The sequence below is a fragment of the Theropithecus gelada genome, chromosome 18 (genome assembly GCF_003255815.1).
Source record: "Theropithecus gelada isolate Dixy chromosome 18, Tgel_1.0, whole genome shotgun sequence".
NCBI lineage: Eukaryota > Metazoa > Chordata > Mammalia > Primates > Cercopithecidae > Theropithecus > Theropithecus gelada.
Genome location: NC_037686.1, coordinates 15,842,110 through 15,867,257, shown reverse-complemented (window position 1 = coordinate 15,867,257; position 25,148 = coordinate 15,842,110). Strand labels below are relative to the sequence as shown.

Below are 25,148 nucleotides of genomic sequence, written 5' to 3'. Positions count from 1 at the left end.
GTTCATCAAGCTTCTTGAATCTTAGCCTATTGCAACATTTGAGGTATTTCCTATCATTATTTCTTCACTTTTTTCTCCTGAATCATTGTCTCTTCTCTTTTTCTGTTCCTTGCATCTTTTGCTATTGTCTCACAGGTTCCCAAATCTCTGTTCATTTGAAATATATATATTTCTCTTTCTCTTCTTCAGACTAGATAAATTCTACTAATCTATCTTCAAATTCACTGACTCTTTCTTCTATTATCTCCATTCTGCTATTCGGCCCCTCCAGTGGATTTTTTATTTAACACATTGCATTTTTTAGTTATAGAATTTTCATTTTGATCATTTTACAGTTTTTATTTCTCTGCTCTTTATTATCTTTTCATTCATTGTGACCATATTTTAATCTATTCCCTTGAGCTAGAGCTAGAAAATCTTCTCTAGAGCTAGAAAAGCAGCTCTAAAATCTTTAACTGCTAATTCCAACATCTGGGGCATGTCAGAATTAGTCCCTATTGATTGTCTTTTCTCTTGAGAATGGGTCACTTTCTTTGAATCTTCATACGTTACAAAATCTAGGATAATATCCTAGACATTATGAATATTGCTTTAGGGAGTCCAAATCCATTAGTGTATTCCTTGAAAAAATGGGGTTTTTTTCTTTATGAGACTATTAACTTTACTCAAGTTGCACATTCTGACTCTTAAGTGGTAACTGAAATGTCAAGTAAATTATTTTAGTCTCAGATGAAATCCATCCTGTGCTTGGATTACAGGGAAAATGGACTGAGGAGTCAGTCAGAAACTTGAGAAGAATTTATATATGGAATTAGGGATTTCCCTGCTCTTGATTTCTCTTTTCCTGGACTCCCCAGCAACTTTCCACAAGTTGTACTTGTCCTAAGTTCTGCTCTCCGGTTCTTCATAGAACAGAGCTTTCAGACAAAGGTTCCATATTTGTAGAGAGATTTTAGTCAGACCACATGGGACCAACTTTGGCCTCCCCTCTGGGTAAAAGTCATAAAAATATGTAACTCACAAGGCCGGGCGCGGTGGCTCAAGCCTGTAATCCCAGCACTTTGGGAGGCCGAGACGGGCGGATCACGAGGTCAGGAGATCGAGACCATCCTGGCTAACACGGTGAAACCCCGTCTCTACTAAAAAATACAAAAAACTAGCCGGGCGAAGTGGCGGGCGCCTGTGGTCCCAGCTACTCGGGAGGCTGAGGCAGGAGAATGGCGTGAACCCGGGAGGCGGAGCTTGCAGTGAGCTGAGATCCGGCCACCGCACTCCAGCCTGGGCGACAGAGCCAGACTCAGTCTCAAAAAAAAAAAAAAAAAAAAAAAAAAAATATGTAACTCACCCTATGCTGATCCCTTTTGCCAAGTTGCAGCTCCCCTCCAGTATCTCCCTGCTTATTTTTACTCTTCGGTGCTTTCCAATCATGGTTTTTGTGGTTTTGTTGTTTGTCTTTTGTATTTTGCCCATAGTTTATCATATGAACGCCTAAAATAGGCCCCATTCTTAAGAAAAAAGACAATCAATAGAGACCAATCCTCCATGGGAGGGTTGAGTCCTGCAGCAGTCACTAAACCATAAAAGCAGCAGAACTCTTTCCTTGTCCTTTGATTATCAATATAATATAAAAGTTAATTATGCTGCTAAAATATACACTCAAAAATGGTTAAGATTGTAAATTTTATGTTATGTCTATTTCACCACAATAAACATTTTAAAGTTAATTATGCTACCTAAATATCTAACTTAGGAAAAGGCATTTTAAGTTTACGTTGGAAAACAAATGAAATAAGAGTTCAGTAATTTCATAAGCAAAAAAAAAACAAAAAATGTTTTTTGCAGAGCCACTATGAAAAAAAAGACTACACTGACGTTCTTCTGGAACAGCAAAGTACAAAACATAGTATCACTGAGAGAATGATGAAGGATAACAAAGTATTCTAAAGACACATCGAAGGGGCTTGACCTTTCATCTGCAGAAAAGATTCTACCTGCACATTCTAGTCCAGTGTTTCTGCAACTTAATGTGCACACAAATCACTTGAAGGTCTTACAGTGCTTAGCCTTATCCTGAGATATCTCACTTATGCATGAAACCTTGTGATTCGTAACAAAGCTATGACTTATATTTTACTTATATTTTAATTATCTGCAATAACAGATGATATAAAAGTATGGAGAGGGAGACAACTGAAGAATGGTGGCTCTCCCTATGGGTATGTAGCCCTGGTTTCATATTAATGAGCATCTCATGTGAAGAATGCCTCTTCAGTGGTATATAACAAAACATCTAAAAGAACACAAGAAAGAATGACAATGTAGACCAAATTCATAAACATTTGACAGGACCATTAATGAACATCTCAATGAAGATATATCCTCCTCTACCATGCACTCCCTTAACTAAGTTCCAGTGAAACCAGTTGTCCTACAGAAGCGATGAAAAATTAGTGTTTTATATTTGATGTCTATGAAAGACATCATTAATTGATCATGATGCAGTTCCTTACTGAGTCTACACTCAGTCTGTCTGAAAACAAGATGTAGGGTCAGCACTAACACTGATAACTACTTGCCCTCCTATCTTAGAGCTTTCCTATCACAAGATGGATAGCAGTCAGAGATGACAGCCGGGAATCCTCCTCTCCATTTGGGCAAAGATCTAAATGGAGAAACTGATCAAAGGAGTGTGGGTAAACATACTTCAGTCCATTTTCCCTACAATCCCTAAATTACATCCAGCTAACAAAGCCTTGTGTGAACAACGTGGATAAATGGTCTCAGAAAACACTTTCAATTGCCTATCACTTTCTCGGTATTGCTTCAGGAGCAAAGCTTACGGAATATTCATTCCCCATGACAACACAACCCCTTTGATTTAAATAGTGCCTCACCTGACAGTTAATGCAGACCCCTCCACCAGCATAGATGCCCTGGGTATTCAAGCTTGCCTGCTGCCGCTCAACATCTGAATCATAGTAACAATCACTGGCATGGCCGTGGCAGTTGCATGCTGAAAAAAAGCATACTAAGTCAATATTCTCATCATTACTATCAGAAGCTTAGTAAATAGCGTAAATAGTATTACTGCTAATTGAGCTATAAAAAACTCTATTCTGGAATACCCAGGACACTCTTAGTGGAAAATTTTTAGGGATTTTTACACAAAGGCCAGGCTATACTAAGATACAGTTTAGAGTTGCTTTCATTTGATATTCAATGAAAGAAGTTTCTCTTTTTTAAAAAAATACTACTTGGGGCTGGGCATGGTGGCTCATCCTGTAATCCCAGCACTTTGGGAGGCCAAGGCAGATGGATCAAGAGTTCAGGAGCTCGAGACCAGCCTGGCCAATATGGTGAAACCCTGTCTCTACTAAAAACACAAAAATTAGCCAGGCATGGTGGCATGCGCCTGTAGTCCCAGCTACTCAGGAGGCTGAGGCAGAAAAATCACTTGAACCCAGGAGGTAGAGGGTGCAGTGAGCCAAGACCTCACCACTGCACTCCAGCCTGGGCAACAGAGGGAGACTCCGTCTCAAAAATATGTGCATATACTACTTGAGAGGCTGAGGCAGCAGAATCCTTGAAACCAACATTTTCACTGTCAAAAAAGATACATCAAAATGCCAATTAAACTTTGTGAATGAAGAGAATATTATTACTACCACTATTATAAACTATTACTAACAATAGTAATTGAGCTCTTGACACACTGTGAAAAGTGTTTTACATGAATTATCTCATTTAATCTGCACACTAACTCTCTAAAGTAGGTACCATTATCCCTATAGCCCAGACTGGAAAGCTGAGGCTTAGAGAGGTTGAGGAATATGCCCATCGTTACATTGCTCATAACCAGAAGAGGCAAAATTCTGACCTGTCTTTGTTTGACTGCAGAACCTATGCTGTTAGCCAATACTCTAAACCTTTCAGTTCAACACTGTCTGGTAATCAACTGGGAATAATCTTAAAGTTTAATTACAGGGGAACGACTAAGCAAGCAACCGTATATTTGCTTGACTCTAAGTTCTATGATGATAAGGGCTGCATGTGTTTTGTTTGCAACACAGCAAGGTTGTCACCACACAGTGGGTCCTCAACAAACACTTGTCAGATTGGAACAAAACTCTGTACCATCAAAAATGATGTCAAAGCATTTTTAAGGGTTGGGAAAATATAGGGAAATATCTAAAAATATCAAGTGAAAAAAATTAGGATATAAAATTAGATTATATAATCTTGAGTATTTAAAGTATGTATAAAAATTCTACATATCTAACAAAATATTAATAGTAGCTCTCTGCTATGGACTGAATGCTTATGCCCACATCGCCTACCAAATTCATAGGTTGAAACCTAATCACCAATAATTAGGAGATGGGCCCTCTGGAAGGTGATAAGCTCCCCTATAAAAGAGGCTCAGAGAGCTGCCTCACCCCTTCCAGCTTGTAAGGACACAGCAAGAAAGTGGCATCTATGAACTAGAAAGCAGGCCCTCACCAGACACCAAATCTGCTGGTGCCTTGATCTCAGACTTGCCAGCCTCCAGAACTTTGAGGCTATTGTTTATAAGCTACCCAGATGTTACAGCAGCTGAACAAACTAAGACACTCTGTTGGGGTAAATTCTTGGTGCTTTTACTTTATTATTATTTTTTTAATTTCCAAGTTATCTACAAGTAGTATATAATACTTCTAAAATTACAAAGTATAATTTTTTTTTTTTTTTTTTTTTTTTTGAGACGGAGTCTCGCGCTGTCGCCCAGGCTGGAGTGCAGTGGCGGGATCTCAGCTCACTGCAAGCTCCGCCTCCCGGGTTCACGCCATTCTCCAGCCTCAGCTTCCCGAGTAGCTGGGACTACAGGCGCTGCCACCTCGCCCGGCTATTTTTTGTATTTCTTAGTAGAGATGGGGTTTCACCGTGTTAGCCAGGATGGTCTCGATCTCCTGACCTCATGATCCGCCCATCTCGGCCTCCCAAAGTGCTGGGATTACAGGCTTGAGCCACCGCGCCCGGCCACAAAGTATAATTTAAAACTCATTTGGGATTGTCATCATTGCCAAGATGAAAAAGATTTAACATGAGTAAAATTCTTATTCTTTCTTAGGCAGACTATATATTCATTACATTCCAATTACATCAAAATGTCCAAGTTCTTGTTAGTAATCTGTATGTTTTAATCAAATTCCCAGGTGACTACGTGAAGGAAAACTTAATTAGATATGACACAAATTACCCTATAACTTGTAAAACAGGCTGAATGCTTTCTTATCTTTATTTTCTCTGTGGGGCCATGATTTTAAAAATTCAAGGCATTTATACTTACTACGTCAGTCATTTCTTAAGAAGTCTGTTTATTTTGAATTGTATATTTCAAATGGAATTTAGAAAGCACCTAATAAATGGAACCTGATAGGTCTGACTTCCATGCACTATTTTTGTAACTTTTAACCATTTGATACATTTTAAAAGGATAAAAACTTGGCCGGGCGTGGTGGCTAAAGCCTGTAATCCCAGCACTTTGGGAGGCCGAGACGGGCGAATCACGAGGTCAGGAGATCGAGACCATCCTGGCTAACACAGTGAAACCCCGTCTCTACTAAAAAATACAAAAAACTAGCCAGGCGAGGTGACGGGTGCCTGTAGTCCCAGCTACTCGGGAGGCTAAGGCAGGAGAATGGTGTAAACCCGGGAGGCGGAGCTTGCAGTGAGCTGAGATCCGGTCACTGCACTCCAGCCTGGGCGACAGAGCGAGACTCTGTCTCAAAAAAAAAAAAAAAAAAAAAAAAAAGGATAAAAACTTAGTAAAGGAGGTTTAATTTTTTTCATGTGTGTTGGAATGCAGCATGTTATTTACAACGGCGTCCATTAGTCTGGAAAACTAATCAAGTTGCAAATACTGGAATTCATGTAATTCAATCCAAAATATCCTAAATCAGTGTTTAAAAGCAGCGAAGAAACAACCCCTGATTATTTTTGTTATACCTTTCCCTGGTCCCCTCATCTGGGGTGAGGAATGGGGAAGTCATTGAGAAGGAACCGATTAGCTGTGACTATAAAGTGAGGCGGCCATCTGAGTAACACCGGGACTCAGAGATGTGCCAGAGCATTTGCCTGAAATGGCCGCAAGACCATCACAGGACTTTAGCGTCTCTCAAAACTCCCTTGGAAGAGCACTGGAAATACCTTTTACATAAGTCTACTGGCCATAAGAGATCATCAGTCTTATCTCTTAATACTTTTTGGTCAAAAAGTATAAAGTCCTATAATCCCAGCACTTTGGGATGCCAAGGCAGGCAGATCACAAGAGGCCAGGAGTTCAAGACCAACCTGGCCAACATGGTGAAACCCCATCTCTACTAAAAATACAAACAAAATTAGCCAGGCGTGGTGGCAGGTGCCTGTGAATCCCAGCTACTGGGGATGCTGAGGCAGGAGAACCACTTGAACCTGGGAGGCGGCGGTTGCAGTGAATGAAATGTTTTCTGTAATTGGAATAAATATGTACCTTCCCAAGAAGATTGATTTAGAAGAAAATCTATAGTTGGATGTCTTAGGGTTTGTTTGTTAAAAATAACAGTTGTCTTTCTTCTTCTTCTTTTTTTTTTTTTTTGAGACAGGATGTTATTCTTTCACCCAGGCTGGAGTGCAGAGGCAGGATCAGAGCTCACTGCACCAACTCTTGGGCTCAAGCCATCCTCCCACTTCCACCTCCCAAGCAGCTGGGACTACAGGCCTGCACCACCACCTCTAGCTAATTTTTGAATTTTTTGGTAGATAGAGTCTCACTATGTTGCCCAGGCTGGTCTCCAACTCCTGGCCTCAAGCAACCCTCCCACCTTACCCTCCCAAAGTGCTGGGAGTCACCACATCAGGCCTAAAAAAAGAATACTTTTCTTACTTTATGTCACACTGTTAAAGGCAGTTTCCTGTCTTTTTTTCTTCCTTCTCTGGTCCCCTCCATCCTCCTCAATCCTACCACATTACTCTTCCCAGCCCTCCACACTCCAGTACTCCCAGTTTCCTGTTTAGACTCAACCTTGCCATCTTCTCTGGACCTCGGTCCTCAAAATAGTTGATTGCTATCCAGTATCACATCCTATAAAATGGACAAGGGGTTAAAATTTTATAGTGGCTGCGTCATATTTATGATTGCTAAAAAGAGAGGTCAACCCATTAAAGCACTGCGCCCCATCATGCATGGTCATCGTCATTATTGTTCTTTTTCTTCTCATATGTACATCTGAATTCAGAGGGCACTTTTCCCTCCAGTCAGTGAGGTTCTTATTACAATAGACAGACCTGAGACCCTAAGACTGACATGACCTCAGCCTCCTCACTAGCATGGGGAAAACTGCCTCAGCCCCCAGGGAGAGGAGGAGAAGGCCACGTGTGGCCCCCACCCCAGCCCCACACCCACCTTCACACTCGTGGCTCTGCTCCCACGCGGCGGGCCACCAGCGCCTCTGATTGTACCCTGTGCAGCAGCGATCACACGTCTCCCCACAGGTGTGGTGCTGGCATTGACACCGAAACCTGGGCATGTGGGCGAAGTGCATCTCAGTTATTGAAAAGTTTTGATGAGGATCGGTTGATCCTATATGTGCGAAACTGACACACGAGTCATCACGGTTATCCACGGCACCATTCATTGAGGAACTAGGAGAACACAACACTTTGCAAGTATTATTTAAGCCTCCCATATCCTGCGTATTATCTCCATTTTACAGATGGTGAGACTGAGATTCAGAGGTATTAAGATACCCGCCAAAGGTGAGGCAGTGATAAATGGAGAGCCAGCCTTCCAAACTCACTTGTCTCTGAGGCCCCAGCTCTGTCTTCTCTATCCCATTGTTACCATAAATGAACACAGGAGCACTCAAGTGCTGAGTTTACTGAGATGTGTTAAGTATCACAGCTGCATAAAGATCTGGAGTCCTACGACAAAGATTTGCTCAAGTTTCTCACTCTCAACCTGTGGTCATGCCCAGAGATTTACACAATTCAAGAGCCAGCTGCTAATAAGATCCCAGAGGGCTCTGTTTCCAGAGGCCGCGCCAGCTCCATCAGGAGCCAAAAGCTGAGACCACTCAGCGAGGCAAAGGGTTAAACGTCTCAGTTCAAAAGGGTGTACATCCGCCTTAACATTCCAAGTTAAAATGAAATTGTTTCAGCCTTGGCTTTGGATTGGAACTCCAAGCTTTGAGCTCCCTCCTTCTGTGCTTGAAAGAGGATTCAAAACCATTGTCCAGCACTGGTGTGATTCCGTCTTGGTCTTGCGCAGCTGTCTGTGGAGCAGGAGTCGTTCCTCTTCGTCTGCCTTTTCTCTCTCACCTAATAGCGCGCCACCACCCCACAGAAGATTCGATGGATGAGCCCCCTGAGGCCTCAGAACTATCTTTTTGGCAACTGCTGGGGGGAGCTGGAGGAGGCCAAGCAGGGTCTGGTGGCAGTGAGGGTGGGGTCTGGGGAGGGGACTGGGGAGGAGGAAGGAGAGGCGAAGGGTTGGAGGTGGGAATCCGGCTGCAGCCCGGGCTGCTGGAGAGCGCCAAGCAGGCTGGAGGCCCGAGGGAGTGGGAAGAGCTGCTGGATCTGGAAGAATGCGAGCCAGGAGGGAGCCGGGGGCATGAAGGGGTGGGAAGACGGCCTGAAGCCCCAGGAGCATGAGCCAGGCGAGGCCCGGGGCCTGAGGTAAGGTGGAACCCAGTTCGGGTTGCGCGGGGTAGGCCTCGGAGCTGGGCGTGCGTCAGGCCGGCGTGGTAGGCTTCTAATTCCGGGCTGGGTGGGTCCAGGAGGCTGGGTTCACGGAGAAGCACACGCCTCCCTGTTGGAGGAGGGCACGGACGCACAGCCAAGGGTTGTTCTCCAGTCCCCAGGCCTCAGAGTCTGGGGCTCTTGGACCCAGAATTCACCCGGCTGCTTCAGCCAGTTACTGGGGCGGGACGAGGTGGGGGGCAGGGAGTGGGGAGCGGGGAGGTTCGGAGGGGACTGAGGAGGCAACCACCACTGGGAGCACATGGTTGCCACGTGCTTGGGGAAGGACTGGGTGCAGGCACCGCATCCAGGGCCCCCCTGAGTCCTGGCACTCCCGAGCCTGGGATGCTGTGGCTCAGGTGAAGTGGGCTGGTAGCACCAGGATTCTGGAATTCTTTGTCCGGCCCTTACAACATCTACTGTGATGGCAGCTCTCAGTTTTGGAGCCCCTTTCCTGTCTCACTGTGGTAGGTGGAACTTGCCCCACTTTGCGGATGACGATACTGGTGCTCAGAGATAAACGCACTTGACGAAGGTCATGATTGTAGGCAAAGAGACTAAATCTAAACCAAGATGCTTGACTCCATAGCTGGTGCTTCATGAATATCGTGAATATGAAAGAGGCTTTGGGTTTTGGTTGTGTTTTTTGGGGGGGGCGGTGAGCGGGGGTGTCCCCGCATGCCGCCGTTTGTGCGGCATTGAGCAAACAGCTTTTTTTTTTTTTTTAATATGAGAAACTTGCAGTGTTCAGTTTGAGTCAAATAAAGACCCAAGACTGTTAAAACAACAACAGCAGCAAAACGCCTTGTCTAAGAAGGCTCTTGGCTGTGCCTGTAGGGATTCCATCAACTCTTCTCTAAGGGAAGCTGGTGTGGAATATACTCAGTTCTATTCCCAAGACAGGGTGTCATCTCTCTCCATACTCAACTGCCTGGTAAAGCACATGGACATAGATCTACCTGGCAGCACAGAACAACTGGCATCCAAATGTGCTCTTGTTGGAGAGGCAATTTCAGCTCATTGCCAATTAAACATTTGGCATTAGCTAGACTACAAGATTATTTAGGGAAGACTGCTTCAAGAACATATAGTCTTAGGCCGGGGGCAGTGGCTCAAGTCTGTAATCCCAGCACTTTGGGAGGCCGAGACGGGCGGATCACGAGGTCAGGAGATCGAGACCATCCTGGCTAACACGGTGAAACCCCGTCTCTACTGAAAAATACAAAAAACTAGCCAGGCGAGGTGGCGGGCGCCTGTAGTCCCAGCTACTTGGGAGGCTGAGGCAGGAGAATGGCATAAACCCGGGAGGCGGAGCTTGCAGTGAGCTGAGATCTGGCCACTGCACTGCACTCCAGCCTGGGCGACAGAGCCAGACTCCGGCTCAAAAAAAAAAAAAAAAGAACATGTAGTCCAACTCCACACATAGGGGGATTAAAATTCAGCATAGCAAAAAAAGGAGCTGGATACCCATCTGATTCCCACTGGCACTGCCAAATCACTGCTTTTCCTCTCTTGCAGCCCAGGCTGATGGTTAATAATACATCTGCTGTAAAGATGTTATTTAAAGATGTCATTGATTAGAGAATTCCCTTCGTGATGATCACTCTGCCCCACTCCTAGGGAAAATTGTTATTTGAGACTAGTATCAACAATCATGCTTTTTCTAAGTAACTTATTACTTTTTAGCTTGTGATCATAGTGAAATATGAAACCAAGCAGATTTCCCTTTTTGAGTTGGCTGCTAGGAGGCTCAGAATTAAATTTGAGGTCCTTCCACGTATCCATGCAGCAAGGTCAACATGGTACACATGCTTGGTTAACAACCCCCCTTCTTGAGTTCCGCCTCAGTAGCCAGTAACTTTTTTGATAGTCTGGGCTTGGCTCTATCCATTAAGTTTCTGAATCCCTTTAAATTATTATAAGATTTCTACCTCATCATGGATGTGGATTTCATCAGCATTTGTTCAAGGTCAGCTTGTTGGGCAGAAGCAAACCAGCAGACAAGAAAAGGCAGGCAGTCATGTTGAAGTGGATTGCTGCCAAACTGAGCCTTTCACTAAGGCTTAGGGAGACCTCCACACATGTGCATTGGGAGAATTAACCACCCAGTGTAGAACTCCTCAGCTCTGCCAGGGTCTCCAGGGTTCAGCAGCCTTTCTAAGTAGGAAGCTCATGGCCTCTGTGATAGCATGTACTCCTTTCCCACATGACACTATTTTGTTCCAGGCTCAGCGACATTAGCTGGACCTCTTCTCTCCTCTCTCCAACTCAGAACTTATTTGACCTGATTTCTAGTGTCTCAGGGAGACAGGACATTACAGGGTGGAAATATATTAACCATTAATAAACAAGTCATTTTCCACTAAAGGTTAATCATTTGGTGTGTGAGCTCCCTCAACAGCACTGCTGGATCCTTGAAGTGGGGACAAAAACGTTAAGGGCTATGGGTGGTCAAGGAGAAGGGCCCCATAAAGCACATCACGGACTTTGAGAACTAGCAATTCTGCCTGAACACAAAGCTTGACCTAAAGAGGCACAAGCCTGAATCTGACTAAAAGTGAAATATATCTCTGGTAAATGCTGCTCATGAAACATTGTAGACTTTAAGTTAAACATTGAGATAAAATGATTACTATATCTGGCATCCTGTAATTTCCAGCCCTTTAAAGTATCCCTCTTGCAGTGGTAACACAAATGTATTGCTGAACACTTAACATTTAAGACTCATGCATCTTACTGTATGCAAAATATACTCAAATTAAAAACAAAAAGGGTACCTTCATGTTCACAGCAGCATTATTCACAATAGCCAAAAGGTGGACGCACCCCAAGTGTGTATTCACAGATGAATGGATAAACAGAGTGTAGTATATACATATATACAAGGAAATACTGTTCAGCTTTGAACAAAAAGAAAATTTTGACACATGCTCAATATGGATGAACCTTGAGGACATTATGCTAAGTGAAATAAGTGATGACAAATTTAATAAGCCAGTATTTGTTGCAAAAGGACAAATACTGTCTGATTCCACTTATATGAGGTACCTAGGATAGTCATGATGATTGCCAGGGGCCAGTGGTAGGAGGAAACAAGGAGTTGTTTAACAGGTATAGAATTTCAATTTTGCAAAATGAAGAGTTCTGGAGATTAGTTGCACAACAATGTGAACATAGTTACTACTACTGAACTGTCACTTTAAAATGGTTAAAATAGTAAATCTGATGTGTATTTCACCACAATTTAAAAAACAAGGATTTGAAATGTACACCCCAATCCCATTAAACCAGGAATGACAAGTTTTATTTTTCTTGCCAGCTCTAATCAGTTGGCTGCCTGAGGTATGTCTTGGGGGTGATTTGGTGGCTGGGACACAGATTATCCAGAGTGCTGTGATTGATTAGCCATGTCTGCCAGGACCCATAGCGATTATATGAAAGAAAGTGGAGAGTTGGTGGAGAGGAGGCACACACCCCCACCTATTCATTGATCCTGAATCATTCCTATTGAGGACAGGAACCTAGAAACATTTAATGGGATGCAAACACCCACTGAAATAATTAGACTTATTCATGGTAAGGCTGAAAAAAATTTGCACAGTGTACTTACAGTTTTTCAGGATTGTTTGCATTGCACACTTCAGCATGGCCGTTGCAAACACACTGCCCACCAATGCTGATGTCCTTTATGCTGTAATAATACTGCACAACAGAACACAGAATGTGCAAGTTTCACTGAACAGTGACAAAAGCTTTCTCTTACTAGTCTTTAACCCACATCTGCTGCCTCTGCTTCCCTTTTAAAATTCCATATTCTTGAGCCCTACATTGGGATGTAACGTGTCTTATAAAATAAACACATTCCTTGATAAAATGTAATAACATACTGCTGAATTTGTGCATTTAAAAAAATCAGATGCTTGAAGTTCATGAAGGGAAATTGCCTTAGAAAAGAATCATACTTTATAGCCTATAGGAAAGGGATTAAGAACGTCCAAGTTTATTTTTATGTAAATTAAAATAATTTTTACATTATGTTCTACACAAATGAATTTTATACATTGAACATACTTATTTATCAAAACTGAATTTTTATACCAAAAAGGTTGCACTTGCTTTGTGCAAAATACTATCCCAGGTTCCGGGAAGGGAGATAATATTTACAGAGATGGATCCAATGCATCCCCGAGACTGGAGGGGCCACCAGAATTTGCTGAAGCCTTCCTAGCACAGGGTCGGAAAGACTAGAGTCAAAGTTTCAAGCTCCAGAAAGGCCAGAGAGAGCCAGCTCAGATTCAGCTGAAGATCAGCCCCTAAACCAGGCCACAAATATGTGTAGATCCTCTCATTGACAAGGCCCCTCTCCAATATGTTGGAGGCCTCTGCAGTGGTGACAATAGGCAGCTCCTCCTGCCAGCTCCTTCTGCCAGCTCCCTTCCTTCTCAGACTTGGCAGGAGACTGCCCAGGATTTGGGAGGAATGTGAGGACTGTAGAACAATCTTTCTCATTGAGGCCATGCTGCCAGTGAGAAGAATATCTGTCAGCGAGAAGTCTTTGAATTCACAAGGACAAGAGGGTTTTTGTCCCTTTATTGTTGTTGTTGTTGTTGAGTGTGGTTGCCTTAAAGAGTCCTATTGATTTAATGTTGGGGTTCTGTTCTGGTTCCCTCATTAAAACCTGTTAAAGTATCAAGGCTTCCTGGAAACATCTTAGTCTGAAGCCATTAACAGCCCCCCTTGTTAATACAGATAAAGTCAGTATTACCAGGGCTTTCCATGACAAATTAAGACTCAGGGGCTTTCCTGCTGGCCACTGTGAAAGTTCCCCTCCACACGTGTTAAGGGCAGCAGCAGCAAGAGAAACCCCCAGTCAGCCTTCACCCAGCAGCACACGTGATGTGTGTCATAAAGTAGCTGGTATCATATTCCTCCATGAGAGAAGCAACCTAAACTTGGGGGGTTAAGATTATGTACTATGTATGCGGTACACTCCATAAAATAAGTATTTAATGGAGAGGCCTGTATTTATCTAAGTGAAAAGCAATATACATAGATATATATGACTGCAAATCTTGCAACCCCCAAAAAGACAATTTAAGAAAAAAAAATTGGTAAGGTACATTTGTGGCAGTGCTCCAGGGCACATGGAGGAACAGCGACACAGCCCGGCTATAGTTTATGAGAAAGTCCAGCCCTCCCTTGCAAATATCCATCCTCAGATTCAACACAGTCCCCAACTACACAGAAGCTCAGAGGGAGCTGAGGAGAGCAAAAAATACAAAAGATAGGCCACCTATATCCAAGGTGCCTGCCTTTCTGTAAAATGCTCAAAACTGTGGCAATACTTACACTTTTCCCTCCCTTCCTTTCCCAGCTCTCTGATGTTACCTATATAAAAAGCCAAACTCTATAAGGTGCACTGGGCTTCTTCCATTCACCCTCCAGGTCTGCTCTCCTCCTTCTCCACCCTGTCTGTGCCTGGGAGGTGAACTTTATGGCTGCAACCAATGGACTGTCTTTCTTTCTGGCTTCTTGTTTGGTTTGGCCAATGGAAGGCACCAGCAGATCAGAGGGTGGAAGAAGAGTGAGCTCAATATATTTATTCTGTGGGCTCCCTCTGTGCCCAGGAGACAAGAGTACTGCCCTGACACCTGAGAGTGAGACATGTTCATGGGGTACCTCCAACACAGGAGAGGGCGCTAGTGCTCACCAGTACCTAGGTGCCTCCATTTCAGCTAGATGACATCACCAAGCCTCCTTGCATCTAAGTGAGGCTATAATATGACCAGTTCTTGCCCATAGAAATAACCTCTGATGAGAAGCAGGTAGATTTTTCTCTACACTCTCTCTTCCCTCATCTGATGACCAACATGTAGGGGATCCAGAGGAGGACTGTGAGGTCCTACAGAATGGCTACATCTCTATATAGAAAGAACCTGCTTCCCTGAATGACTATGTGAAGCCGATCCTACCTGCTGACCCATGTTAAACTGTCATATGAGCAAGAAACAAAGCTTTATTTTGTTAAGCCACTGAGATTTTGGGATTGTTGGCTGTAGTATTAATTATCCCATCCAGACTAGTACCAGACTGACTATAATCGTTTGCCTTTCATCTTCTTTGAATAGAATGATTTTTCTTCAAACAGCCATTTTTATACGTCGTTAGATATAAACTCCTAATTCTATCTAGTATTTCAGACAAGAACAACTCCCACACCTACATCATTACAGGCTACAAAGGTTACTTAAAAGAGTTCAAGGCAATTAATTTGGTAAGCCAAAAAAAATGAATAAATAAAGTAACAAAACAAATGCTCTGACTACTCACTCGCCGAGTGACAGTTGGATCTCTCTGGGCTTTGGAGATGAGGTGTCCGAGAAGCGTATTGGTTCGAAGAAAACGCAGGCGGATGTTTGTTGCCTTGGTAAACTCCCTCAGGGTGTGAGAGAAAGTAAAATTTTTTGCACCTGGACGACCGTTTATCAAGGACACCACAACCTAAAACGACCACACACACATAAAGGGGGAAAAGGTTCCTTTTATCAAAATTTAGCAACAAGTAAGCAAAAATAACTCACATGCCCCAAGGCACTTGGTTTCTCTAAGCTATTTGATATTCGTAGGGGGTCTTGGATCTTGTTTATGTCTAAAACCATCATTGCTAGTCCCATCTTCCCTCCTACTTCCTGGTTCCAAGGTCTGGCAATATGTCTTTGAAACCTGGACTCTTGAGAGATCATTTTCAAAGCCTTTGTTCTATCAGTGTAGTTGTGGGACTGTAACACTATGAAATGTTGAAAACATAATGTTACAATCTGTAAATATAAGGACACAACTTTGTTAAGCTGCATCAAAGAAACAAAGCTAAAGTAACCCAAACATCTACATGAGGTTGAAAAAAGGAAATCTCTAGATACAAAGTTTGACAGTAATGCGGGGGGGAAAAGAAATCTGTGTAAACCCTCCATTTTGTTTTAAAGCCCAAAGTGACGAAGCCCAAGTGTCAGCCATTGGAAATATGAACCACTCGTGAGTTGTCAGAAGATACCACATCCACATGCTCAGGTAAGGTCTCTCTACTTAAAGAGAGGGAGGCTGACACCTTTGATGGAAGTTTATTTGAAACTCAGTTCATATTCATTATAGCCTCACAATTTCCATGGAAATCTTCACTGATTGTTTCACCTGAGTTTGCCCATCTCCCTTAACAATAGCCAAGCTAACTTTACAAGGGCCAAATGCAACCCCACAGGGACAGCAATTTTTTCTCTCCAACAGATTATACCCATTCTACCAAAAGATTTCAGGGATCAGGTAGGATCAGCTCCATGCAGCCATGCAGTCATTCAGGGAAGCAGGCTTTTGCTATCTAGAGATGCAGCCATTCTGTAGGACCTCAGAGTCCTCCTCTGGATCATCTAGTTATCAGATGAGGGAAGAGAGAGTATAGAGAAAATCTACCTGCTACCACCAGCCCCTCACTCTTACAGGGGATCGTGGGATCATGGGTGAAGAGGTAAGGGGTCATCATTTCAGTTACCAGCAACCCACTTTCTAAAAACATCACCAGAAAGGACAGTTTAAGACCTGTGAGCCTTGAATCAAGAATCCTGACTTTCTGGAGATAACTGAAATCCCCCAACAGAATTTCCAACCTGGTTCATTCTGGGAGCACTCAATGTGATTCCTTAACTGTTCAGTCCCAAGCCCTGTTTCCATCTTGATCTATGTTAGATGTCCTTGAAAGTGCAAGTTTCGCAATTATGAAAAATTGGATATCCTCATGTTCATTTCTGAGTCTTATCTCTCCCAGTCTTCCAAATCTACTTACCTCACCATTTTCCAAAGGTACAATACGGGAATATTCAGTAACACAAAGTACATCATCATCCTGGGTGACAGCCATATTTGCCTCCTGCCCGAATTCTTTTAAACAGTCTACTTTAGAATCTAGAAGGAAAATATTTTAACATTATATAACAAAATATTATCATTTTGTTGCAAATCTCTTAAGAAGACTTACATTTCCTTAAGAAAATACACAAAGAAAGAAAGAAGAGAAAGGCATTTAAAACTTTTAGAGAAAAGCTGAGAATGGAGTTTTTAATTCATGAAAGAAAATACCAAGCCATTTCAGGCCAGTTGACTTTCAGTGGCAATGCTTGGAGATGCAGTGCTAACTCCACACTCCTACTTAGGCAAGTTTATCTTCTAAGGAAACCTACTGGAAAACTCAATGGCTTTATAAGCAAAATTCTTGTCCACCTCTGTTCATCACAGGGTTTAGAAACCCTGACATTCTTCATTAGTGAAGATAATAGAGTCGAGGTGAGTAAAGCACAGCATAGGATCTATAAAGATGGAACTTAGTTTCTAATTCTGCATAAAAGGAAAAAGATGGGAGATGACAGTTATTAAAGTCATCTCATTGATTCACAGCTTCTACCATCTTACAGGTGCTCCCAAATAGTGCCAAGAACTGTTATCATAAAAGGAGTTTCTACTTCATTTCTGCATGTGGTATCCTTGAACACATGCTTGAGAAATGGGGATATTCTTTTTTTTTTTTCTTTTTGAGATGAAGTCTCTGTTACCCAGGCTGGAGTGCAGTGGCACAATCTCAGCTCACTGCAATCTCCACCTCCTGGATTCAAGCGATTCTCCTACCTCAGCCTCCTGAGTAGCTGGGACCACAGGTGCACACCACCACACCTTGCTTATTTTTGTATTTTTAGTAGAGACAGGGTTTCACCATGTTGGCCAGGCTGGTCTCGAACTCCTGACCTCAAGTGATCCACCTGTCTTGGCTTCCCAAAGTGCTGGGATTACAGACATGAGCCACCACGCCCAGCCAATGTTCTAAGAGTAATTTAGAGGTTAAAAGTGACCAGTACCTAACTAGTCATACTGAGAGATTATTTTTCTTTTCTTTTCTTTTTTTTGAGACGGAGTCTCATTCTGTTGCCCAGGCTGGAGTGCAGTGGTACAATCTTGGCTCACTGCAACCTCTGCTTCCTGGATTCAAATGATACTCCGACCTCAGCCTCCCAAGTAGGGACAACAGGCACATGCCACCATGCCTGGCTAATTTTTGTATTTTTAGTACAGACAGGGTTTCTCCATGTTGGCCAGGCTGGTCTCGAACTCCTGACCTCAGATAATCCACACACCTTGGCCTCCCAAAGTGCCGGGATTATAGGGGTGAGCCACCGCACCCAGCCAAGATTAATTTTCTAATTAAATCCATAGTCTTGATCTGTTTCAAGTAATTAAAGCCACACATAACATGGTAGGCAAGATTACTTACGAGCAAAGTATTGCCATGGTGAGTAGGTGCTTCCAAAATCTACAGATCTTTCCAAGACCCAAAGATCAGGGCGAGGAGAATTTGCAAATTTGATTAAAATATAGGCCACATGGAAGAGCTGATAAAACAAAAGAGATACAGTTATTAAAGTCATCTCATCGATTCATAGCTTCTACCATCTCTATATGATGCTGATTCCCAAGGCAACACGTCCCACCACAAGCCCTTGCCCAAGATCCTGATCCTGATTCCTAACTGTCTATTGGACATCTCTGTGGGGAAAAGAAAGAGAGATCAGACTGTTGCTGTGTCTATGTAGAAAGAAGTAGACATAAGAGACTCCATTTTGTTCTATATTAAGAAAAATTCTTCTGCCTTGAGATGCTGTTAATCTGTAACCCTAGCCCCAACCCTGTGCTCGCAGAGACATGTGCTGTGTTGACTCAAGGTTTAATGGATTCAGGGCTATGCAGGATGTGCTTTGTTAAAAAAGTGCTTGGAGGCAATATGCTTGTTAAAAGTCATCGCCATTCTCTACTCTCAAGTACCCAGGGACACAATACACTGCGGAAGCCTCCAGGGACCTCTGCCTAGGAAAGCCAGGTATTGTCCAAGGTTTCTCCCCATGTGATAGCCTGAGATATGGCCTCGTGGGAAGGGAAAGACCTGACCGTCCCCCAGCCCAACACCTGTCTCCCAGCCCAAAACCCATAAAGGGTCTGTGCTGAGAAGGATTAGTAAAAGAGGAAGGCCTATTTGCAGTTGAGATAAGAGGAAGGCATCTGTCTCCTGCTGGTCCCTGGGCAATGGAATGTCTTGGTGTAAAACCCGATTGTACGTTCTATTTACTGAGATAGGAGAAAACAGCCGTAAGGCTGGAGGTGACACAAGCTGGGGGCAATACTGCTCTTTAACGCATGGAGATGTTTATGTATATGCACATCAAAGCACAGCACCTTTTCTTAACCTTGTTTATGACACAGAGACCTTTGTTCACATGTTTTCCTGCTGACCCTTTCCCCACTATTACCCTATTGTCCTGCCACATTCCCCTCTCTGAGATGTTAGAGATAATGATCAATAAATACTGAGGGGACTCAGAGACCAGTGCCAGCCCAGTGTGGGTCCTCCGTATGCTGAGTGCCGGTCCCCTGGGCCCACTTTTCTTTCTCTATACTTTGTCTCTGTGTCTCTTTCTTAGTCTCTCATTTCTGATGAGAAATGCCTACAGGTGTGGCGGAGCAGGCCACCCCTCCACATCTCTACCCAGGGGCAGCCTCTCAAGCTGATCAAATTCAAAACGAAAATCATTATCTTTCTTTCTCCACCAAATATAGACATTGATCATCATCTTTGTCATACCTTAACCAATATGCCATTCCATTTCAATCAGTCTACAGTGCATCTTAAAGTCTATGCATTCAGAAAAGTCTGATGGCAAGCAATAGTCATCACACGCTAAGCCCTCCCAGGGCCAAGAACCAACAGAACAGCCCAGAGTGTTTCCCAGCAGTGTCCTAACCCTGGTTCCAGGTTTTAGAGAGATCACGGCTGCCAGAACTGAAACCCGAGCAGCTGTTTGATGGAGTGGTAGCACTCCTTCCCTGTGGATCTCCTCTGGTCTCATCTTTTCCTGATTGTTCTCCCTCTTAACAGCTTTCTCGTTCACTCTCATCACTCTTTTGCCCGTGGCCAGGATGATGCAAAAAGTATGGAAGAGATGAAGAGGGGCTTCAGTCCTGCTTTCTTCACCTCCCACTCTTCAGCTCCACGGCCAGGAGGCTTTGCAGTTTATTCCCATTCCTTCCCCCAAAACTTATTTGGCTTGAATTTTGAACCCTGAGGTTCTATTTCCCAAAGAGCTTGGTATGACACTGAACCCAGTGTTAAGCAAATCTATGTTAATGTATTAATGAGTGAGGATTATCCCCACCCCACTCCAGGCTCCCTGACCCCAGGCAACAGATTTCCCGGTGACTATCTGAGGAGCACTCCCCTCTAGCCCAGTAAAGCCCTTTGAACCACAGGCTCCTCTAGTTGGGGAGGAGGGAGTGCTCAGACCCTGTGGGTTCCTTTTTTTCCCCAAGGGGAAAAAAAAAAGGAGTTTCATCTTAATATTTTTCACAAACAGTAGTATGATAAGAGTTTTTCGTTTGTTTGTTTTTTGTTTTTTTAAGTCTGAGAACTGCCAGCTAATGTAAACATTGCAAACCCCAAAACAGAAGGCAAAGTATCTAGGACAATGAGACTCAAACTTTTTGTTCTCAGGACCCCCTTCATATTTTTAAAAATTATTGAAGACCTAAAAAAGCTTTCGTTTGTGTGAGTTCTATCTATTGATATGCACCATATTTAAAATTAAAGTTAAAAAACTTTAAGATAGATATACTATCAATCATTTAATATAATAAACATTTTACATGTTAGCATGAATATATTTTTATTAAAAATTACTATTTTTTTATTTTGAGGCGGAGTCTCACTCAGTCACCCAGGCTGGAGTGCAGTGGCGCAATCTCGGCTCACTGCAAGCTCCCCCTCCTGGGTTCATGCCATTCTCCTACCTCAGCCTCCCAAGTAACTGGGATTACAGGCGCCCGCCGCCACGCCGGGCTAATTTTTTGCATTTTTAGTAGAGACGGGGTTTCACCGTGTTAGCCAGGATGGTCTCGATCTCCTGACCTCATGATCCGCCCGCCGCGGCCTCCCAAAGTGCTGGGATTACAGGCGTGAGCCACCGCACCCGGCCAACTGTATTTTCTAAAACATGAAATTTTTGGTGAGAGCAGTGGCATTGCTTTACATTTTTGTGAAGCTCGCTAAGTGTTGGGCTTAATAGGAGAAAGCTGGATTCCCACACCTGCTTCTTCATTCACTCTGATGTGATATGTTGTTTGGCTGACGTGTTTGAAGATCTGGCCTCACATAGATCTGTAATAGAGGAAGGAGGAACTCTGGCCTTGTAGACCTCCCAAAAGGTCTTGGGGACCCTCCCAGGTTCTCATCCATACTTTGAGAACCACTCCTCTCAGGCACAGAGATTTACCCCTTGCTCAAAGAAGCCCCTTTGCTTATCTCCGAGGAAGGAAGAATTGTCACACTGATTACTGGAAACCCTAAGCTCAGCCAGTTCTGTCCCTATCAAACATTTGCTCTTTGATCTTGAAAAAAGTGCTTATTTGGGCTCAGGTTAACACTCCCAAGTTGTCTACCAACACGCAGAAAAAGCAATCCAACCTCATAAAAACTAATTAGGAATTATAAGGTACTCTGAAAATCATAAAGCAATACTGTAAAGGTAGGTGTAACAATTTCCAAAGACACATCCCATTATTATGTAGTGAAGGAATTCATAGGAAATCCAAGAATTCCTGTTTGGAAAATCAGAGCAAATATATTTCGCTAAAAACTCTTCGCACATCTCTCTCAGACCACATCAAAATAAGGCCACTGTTAATTATGTGAATTCAAAAGACTACAAATGAAACTTTTTTGAATACAGTAACCATTCAAAGCATTCTTAATCCCTTCCACCAAACTCCCACAATCATAGCACACATAGCCCTCTAAACTATTTATCTAATAGGTCATGATTTAATGAATACTGTCTTTCCACATACCATGTTAAGCACTTCACAAACATTCTCTCATTTAGACCTCACAATAAGAAGCGGAGTTTTATTAACCCCACTTTAAAGTTGAGGAAAGTTTGGCCTAGAGAGGTTAAGTAACAAGCCCATACCTTGCAGGAATAAAAACACTGAGCCTAAGTGTATTCCACCCACTGAGCGTTTGCGATGTCACAGGACCTAATAGGTACTGAATATTTGAACTGTTTCATCTTGAGGGGAAGAAGTCATCAGAGAAGTGCCAAACATCATTATTTCCCAATATGCTAAAATTCTATTCTATAGAGCCCAGGGTGGGGCGCTATCTTATGATATATCTCAAGTGTTAATGGAGGGCATTGGTTTTCTAAAGTTATAGTTTCTGCCACTACAAAGCCATGTGAATGAAGTAGCTTCAGTGGCTCAGAAGGCAGCCTCTCTTTGTTTAGTTTCATCTTGTTTCTAGGTAACATTTGATGCCTTTGAAGCATTATGACACTTAAAAATCCCAACTCTAGCAGCAACTGATGTTCCCCTCTGCCTGTTACAGTATCCTGCCACCCAGGCCTAACTTAATAACTCCACTGATGGCACCAACTCATCTTCCAGCACTAATTAGCTAGAACATGCCACTTTTCAATGTTTCCCTCCCATTTTTGTCTTAGGAATTATTTCTGAGGTTCCCCAATGTATGTTTATGTGCTCTGAATATATTGGTAGGGTGCATCTCTTTGGTTTGGATCCCATTTGCACCAAGCGACTATATGTGTTATTTATCACCACCCCTGCTGTGTAACATGCCCTGGAATCTTGCCAAAGTCTCCAGCTCTGCGGCAAATCTCCTCTGACACTTGCAGATTCAAAATGTCACAGTGAGGCAGAGTGAGAGGTCTCCTAAGTATGTTCACAGCCCGGTTCAGGCATGTTAAGCCAACAGGTAGGGATTCGTTCTGTTTTGCTTGGTAATTTTAAATGATATGCTTGTTGAATCACTCCTTCTGTTAACATTCCTTTTTTACTCTCAGTACTTGAGTTTACTCTTTGGCCACTGAAAATACTTCAAAGCACACATGAGTGATGCTAGAGATTTGCTGATATAAACGAGGACCCTCTGTGAGACTAGAAAGCACCAAGCTATGGAGCCACTGTAGGTAGCAAGGCAAAGTTGTACATTTTCAAAGAGATCATATTTGGGGGTCAGAGATAAGGGGAGAAATGATGGAGAGGGACTGAGTTGTACTCTCTCCACGTGCTTTTGTAATAAGCTAAAGATAGCTTGAAGTGTGTTAGTGATTCTTTAGGTAGAGAAACAAAGTAGTCTTTTAAATAATGTTTTAGTAAAGCAGATAATGATCATAAAAGGGAGAGTGTGAGGCACTTCAACTTCAAAAGACTTCAAGGTGAGTAGGGGAGACCAGAGGGTGTCCTCTGATCCTTGCTTCTCGCCGCAGGGCTGCATGCACTGAAGCCTCTGAAATTACAGCTTGGTGCAGCCTGTCCTCTATTCATTTCAGGCCTTTCCTGGACTGACTGCATGTAACAGGTGTTCATACATGGGTGTGAATGAATAAATGAGTGGATGGATGGATGGCTAGTAAAGCTGTGTAGCTACTACTGAGTTAAAGGGGCAGGTACCAGCTGGCAAACATAGAGACAGAGTTGAACCCCGTAGTGGTCCTACCTTGGCGTCTAAGCTAAGTTGTAGTAGAATGAACTCCCCTGGGGGAAAATCTCTGCCCTGTCACCCACTGGCTATGTGACTCCAAGTACATCACTTACCTACTCTGAGATTTCATTTATTTGCTCATAAAATGATCAAAACAGATATTTTTTAAGAAAATGAAGAAGAATAATATGTACTTCATACAAATTTGATATTCTTCTTCTAAAAGAGCACCTGTCATGCACTGTGGTACATATTTGTTTTCATCTGTCATTCCCACTAGGCTGTGCCATCTTTGTGTCTGAATCACTCCTGTATCCTCAGAAAAGGGGCTTAATAATACATGTTGTTGAATTGAAATGAAACTAACAGATGGGATTGTGAAAGTGCAAAATACTGTGCAAGTACACTTAAAGTCACATCCAAAATAAGCTTCCCACTCAACTAAAGAGTACTCCCCATGCCAGAAACCTCCAAGTTTGTAATAAAAGTGAGATCAGTCTGTCAACAGCTTTATAATTTAATAAACATATTATTCCATAAGGTGGCATTTCATAATTTACTTCTCCCAACTTTTTATTTTGCATAATTTGTAAACCTACAGGAAAGCTCAAAGAACAATACAATGAATACTCATATGCTTTTCACCTAGATTCACCGTTAACAATGTGCCATATTTTTTTGTTCTCTACACACACACACACATACACACACATTTTTGATTCTTTGAAAGGAAGTTACAGACATCATAATACTTTCCTCCTAAATACTTCAGCATGTTATCTTCCAAGAACATGGATATTTCTTCCACATAAATTCAACATTTTCATGCATAAGAAATTTTACCATATATTCAAAATTGTATTTAATACATTGTCCATATTCAAATTTCCCTGATCCTCTCAATAATCCCCATTGCATTATTCTCCCATTTCAGGATTTCATCAAGGATTACATATGGCAGTGAGTTGTCAGGTCTCTTTTGTCCCCTTTGATCCACAGCAGTCCCCCAACATGTTTCATCCTTCCTGACACTGACATTTTGAAGAGTCCAAAATGTCCCACAGTCTGTTCTAAGTCTTAACGTTCCGTCATAGAATTGGTCACAGAATCACAGAACGTCCCCCAGTCTGAATTTGTCTGCTTATTTTCTCACGATTTGACTCAGATGGAGAATCCTTTTTTGTTTGTTTTGAGTCAGAGTTCCACTCTGTCCCCCAGGCTGGAGTGCAATGGCACGATCTCGGCCCACTGCAACTTCTACCTCCTGGGTTCAAGCAATCCTTGGACCTCAGCCTCCCAAGTAGCTGGGATTACAGGTGTGCACCACTACGCCTGGATAATTTTTGTATTTTTAGTAGAGACAGGGTTTCTCCACGTTGGCCAGGCTGGTCTGGAACTCCTAACCTCAAGTGTTCCACCTGCCTCAGCCTCCCAAAGTGCTGTCAGGTGGGGCATTCTTGGCCAAATCACTAGCTGGGTGGCACTTCCTTTTCATGATGTCAGCAAGAGGCACGTGAAGCCAAGCTGTCCTATTATTGACAATGCCAAGTTTTATCACTTGCTTAAAAAGATGTCCATCATATTTCCCCATCGTAAGTTACATTTTTTACATTTGTAATTAATAAGTAACCTGGGGAAGACACTTTGAAACTTTTTTTTTTTTTTTTTTTTGAGACGGAGTCTCACTCTGTCACCCAGGCTGGAGTGCAGTGGTGCCATCTCAGCTCACTGCAAGCTCCGCCTCCCGGGTTCACGCCATTCTCCTGCCTCAGCCTCCCAACTAGCTGGGACTACAGGCGCCTGCCACCAT

General features: G+C 42.9%; 1 protein-coding gene across 2 annotated transcripts in view; it reads right to left on the bottom strand.

Moving 5' to 3' along the window:
• Positions 1-25,148, bottom strand: part of LAMA3 (laminin subunit alpha 3) — a 273,500-nt gene that overhangs the window by 194,209 nt on the left and 54,143 nt on the right. For both annotated transcript variants that reach the window (XM_025365425.1, XM_025365424.1), the window contains exons 3-8: positions 18,065-18,182; positions 16,589-16,707; positions 15,085-15,255; positions 12,365-12,456; positions 7,421-7,536; positions 2,895-3,013 (exon numbers count right to left, since the gene is read on the bottom strand). In XM_025365425.1, the coding sequence (XP_025221210.1) occupies positions 2,895-3,013; positions 7,421-7,536; positions 12,365-12,456; positions 15,085-15,255; positions 16,589-16,707; positions 18,065-18,182 (735 nt within the window). The remainder of the gene's footprint in view (positions 1-2,894; positions 3,014-7,420; positions 7,537-12,364; positions 12,457-15,084; positions 15,256-16,588; positions 16,708-18,064; positions 18,183-25,148) is intronic.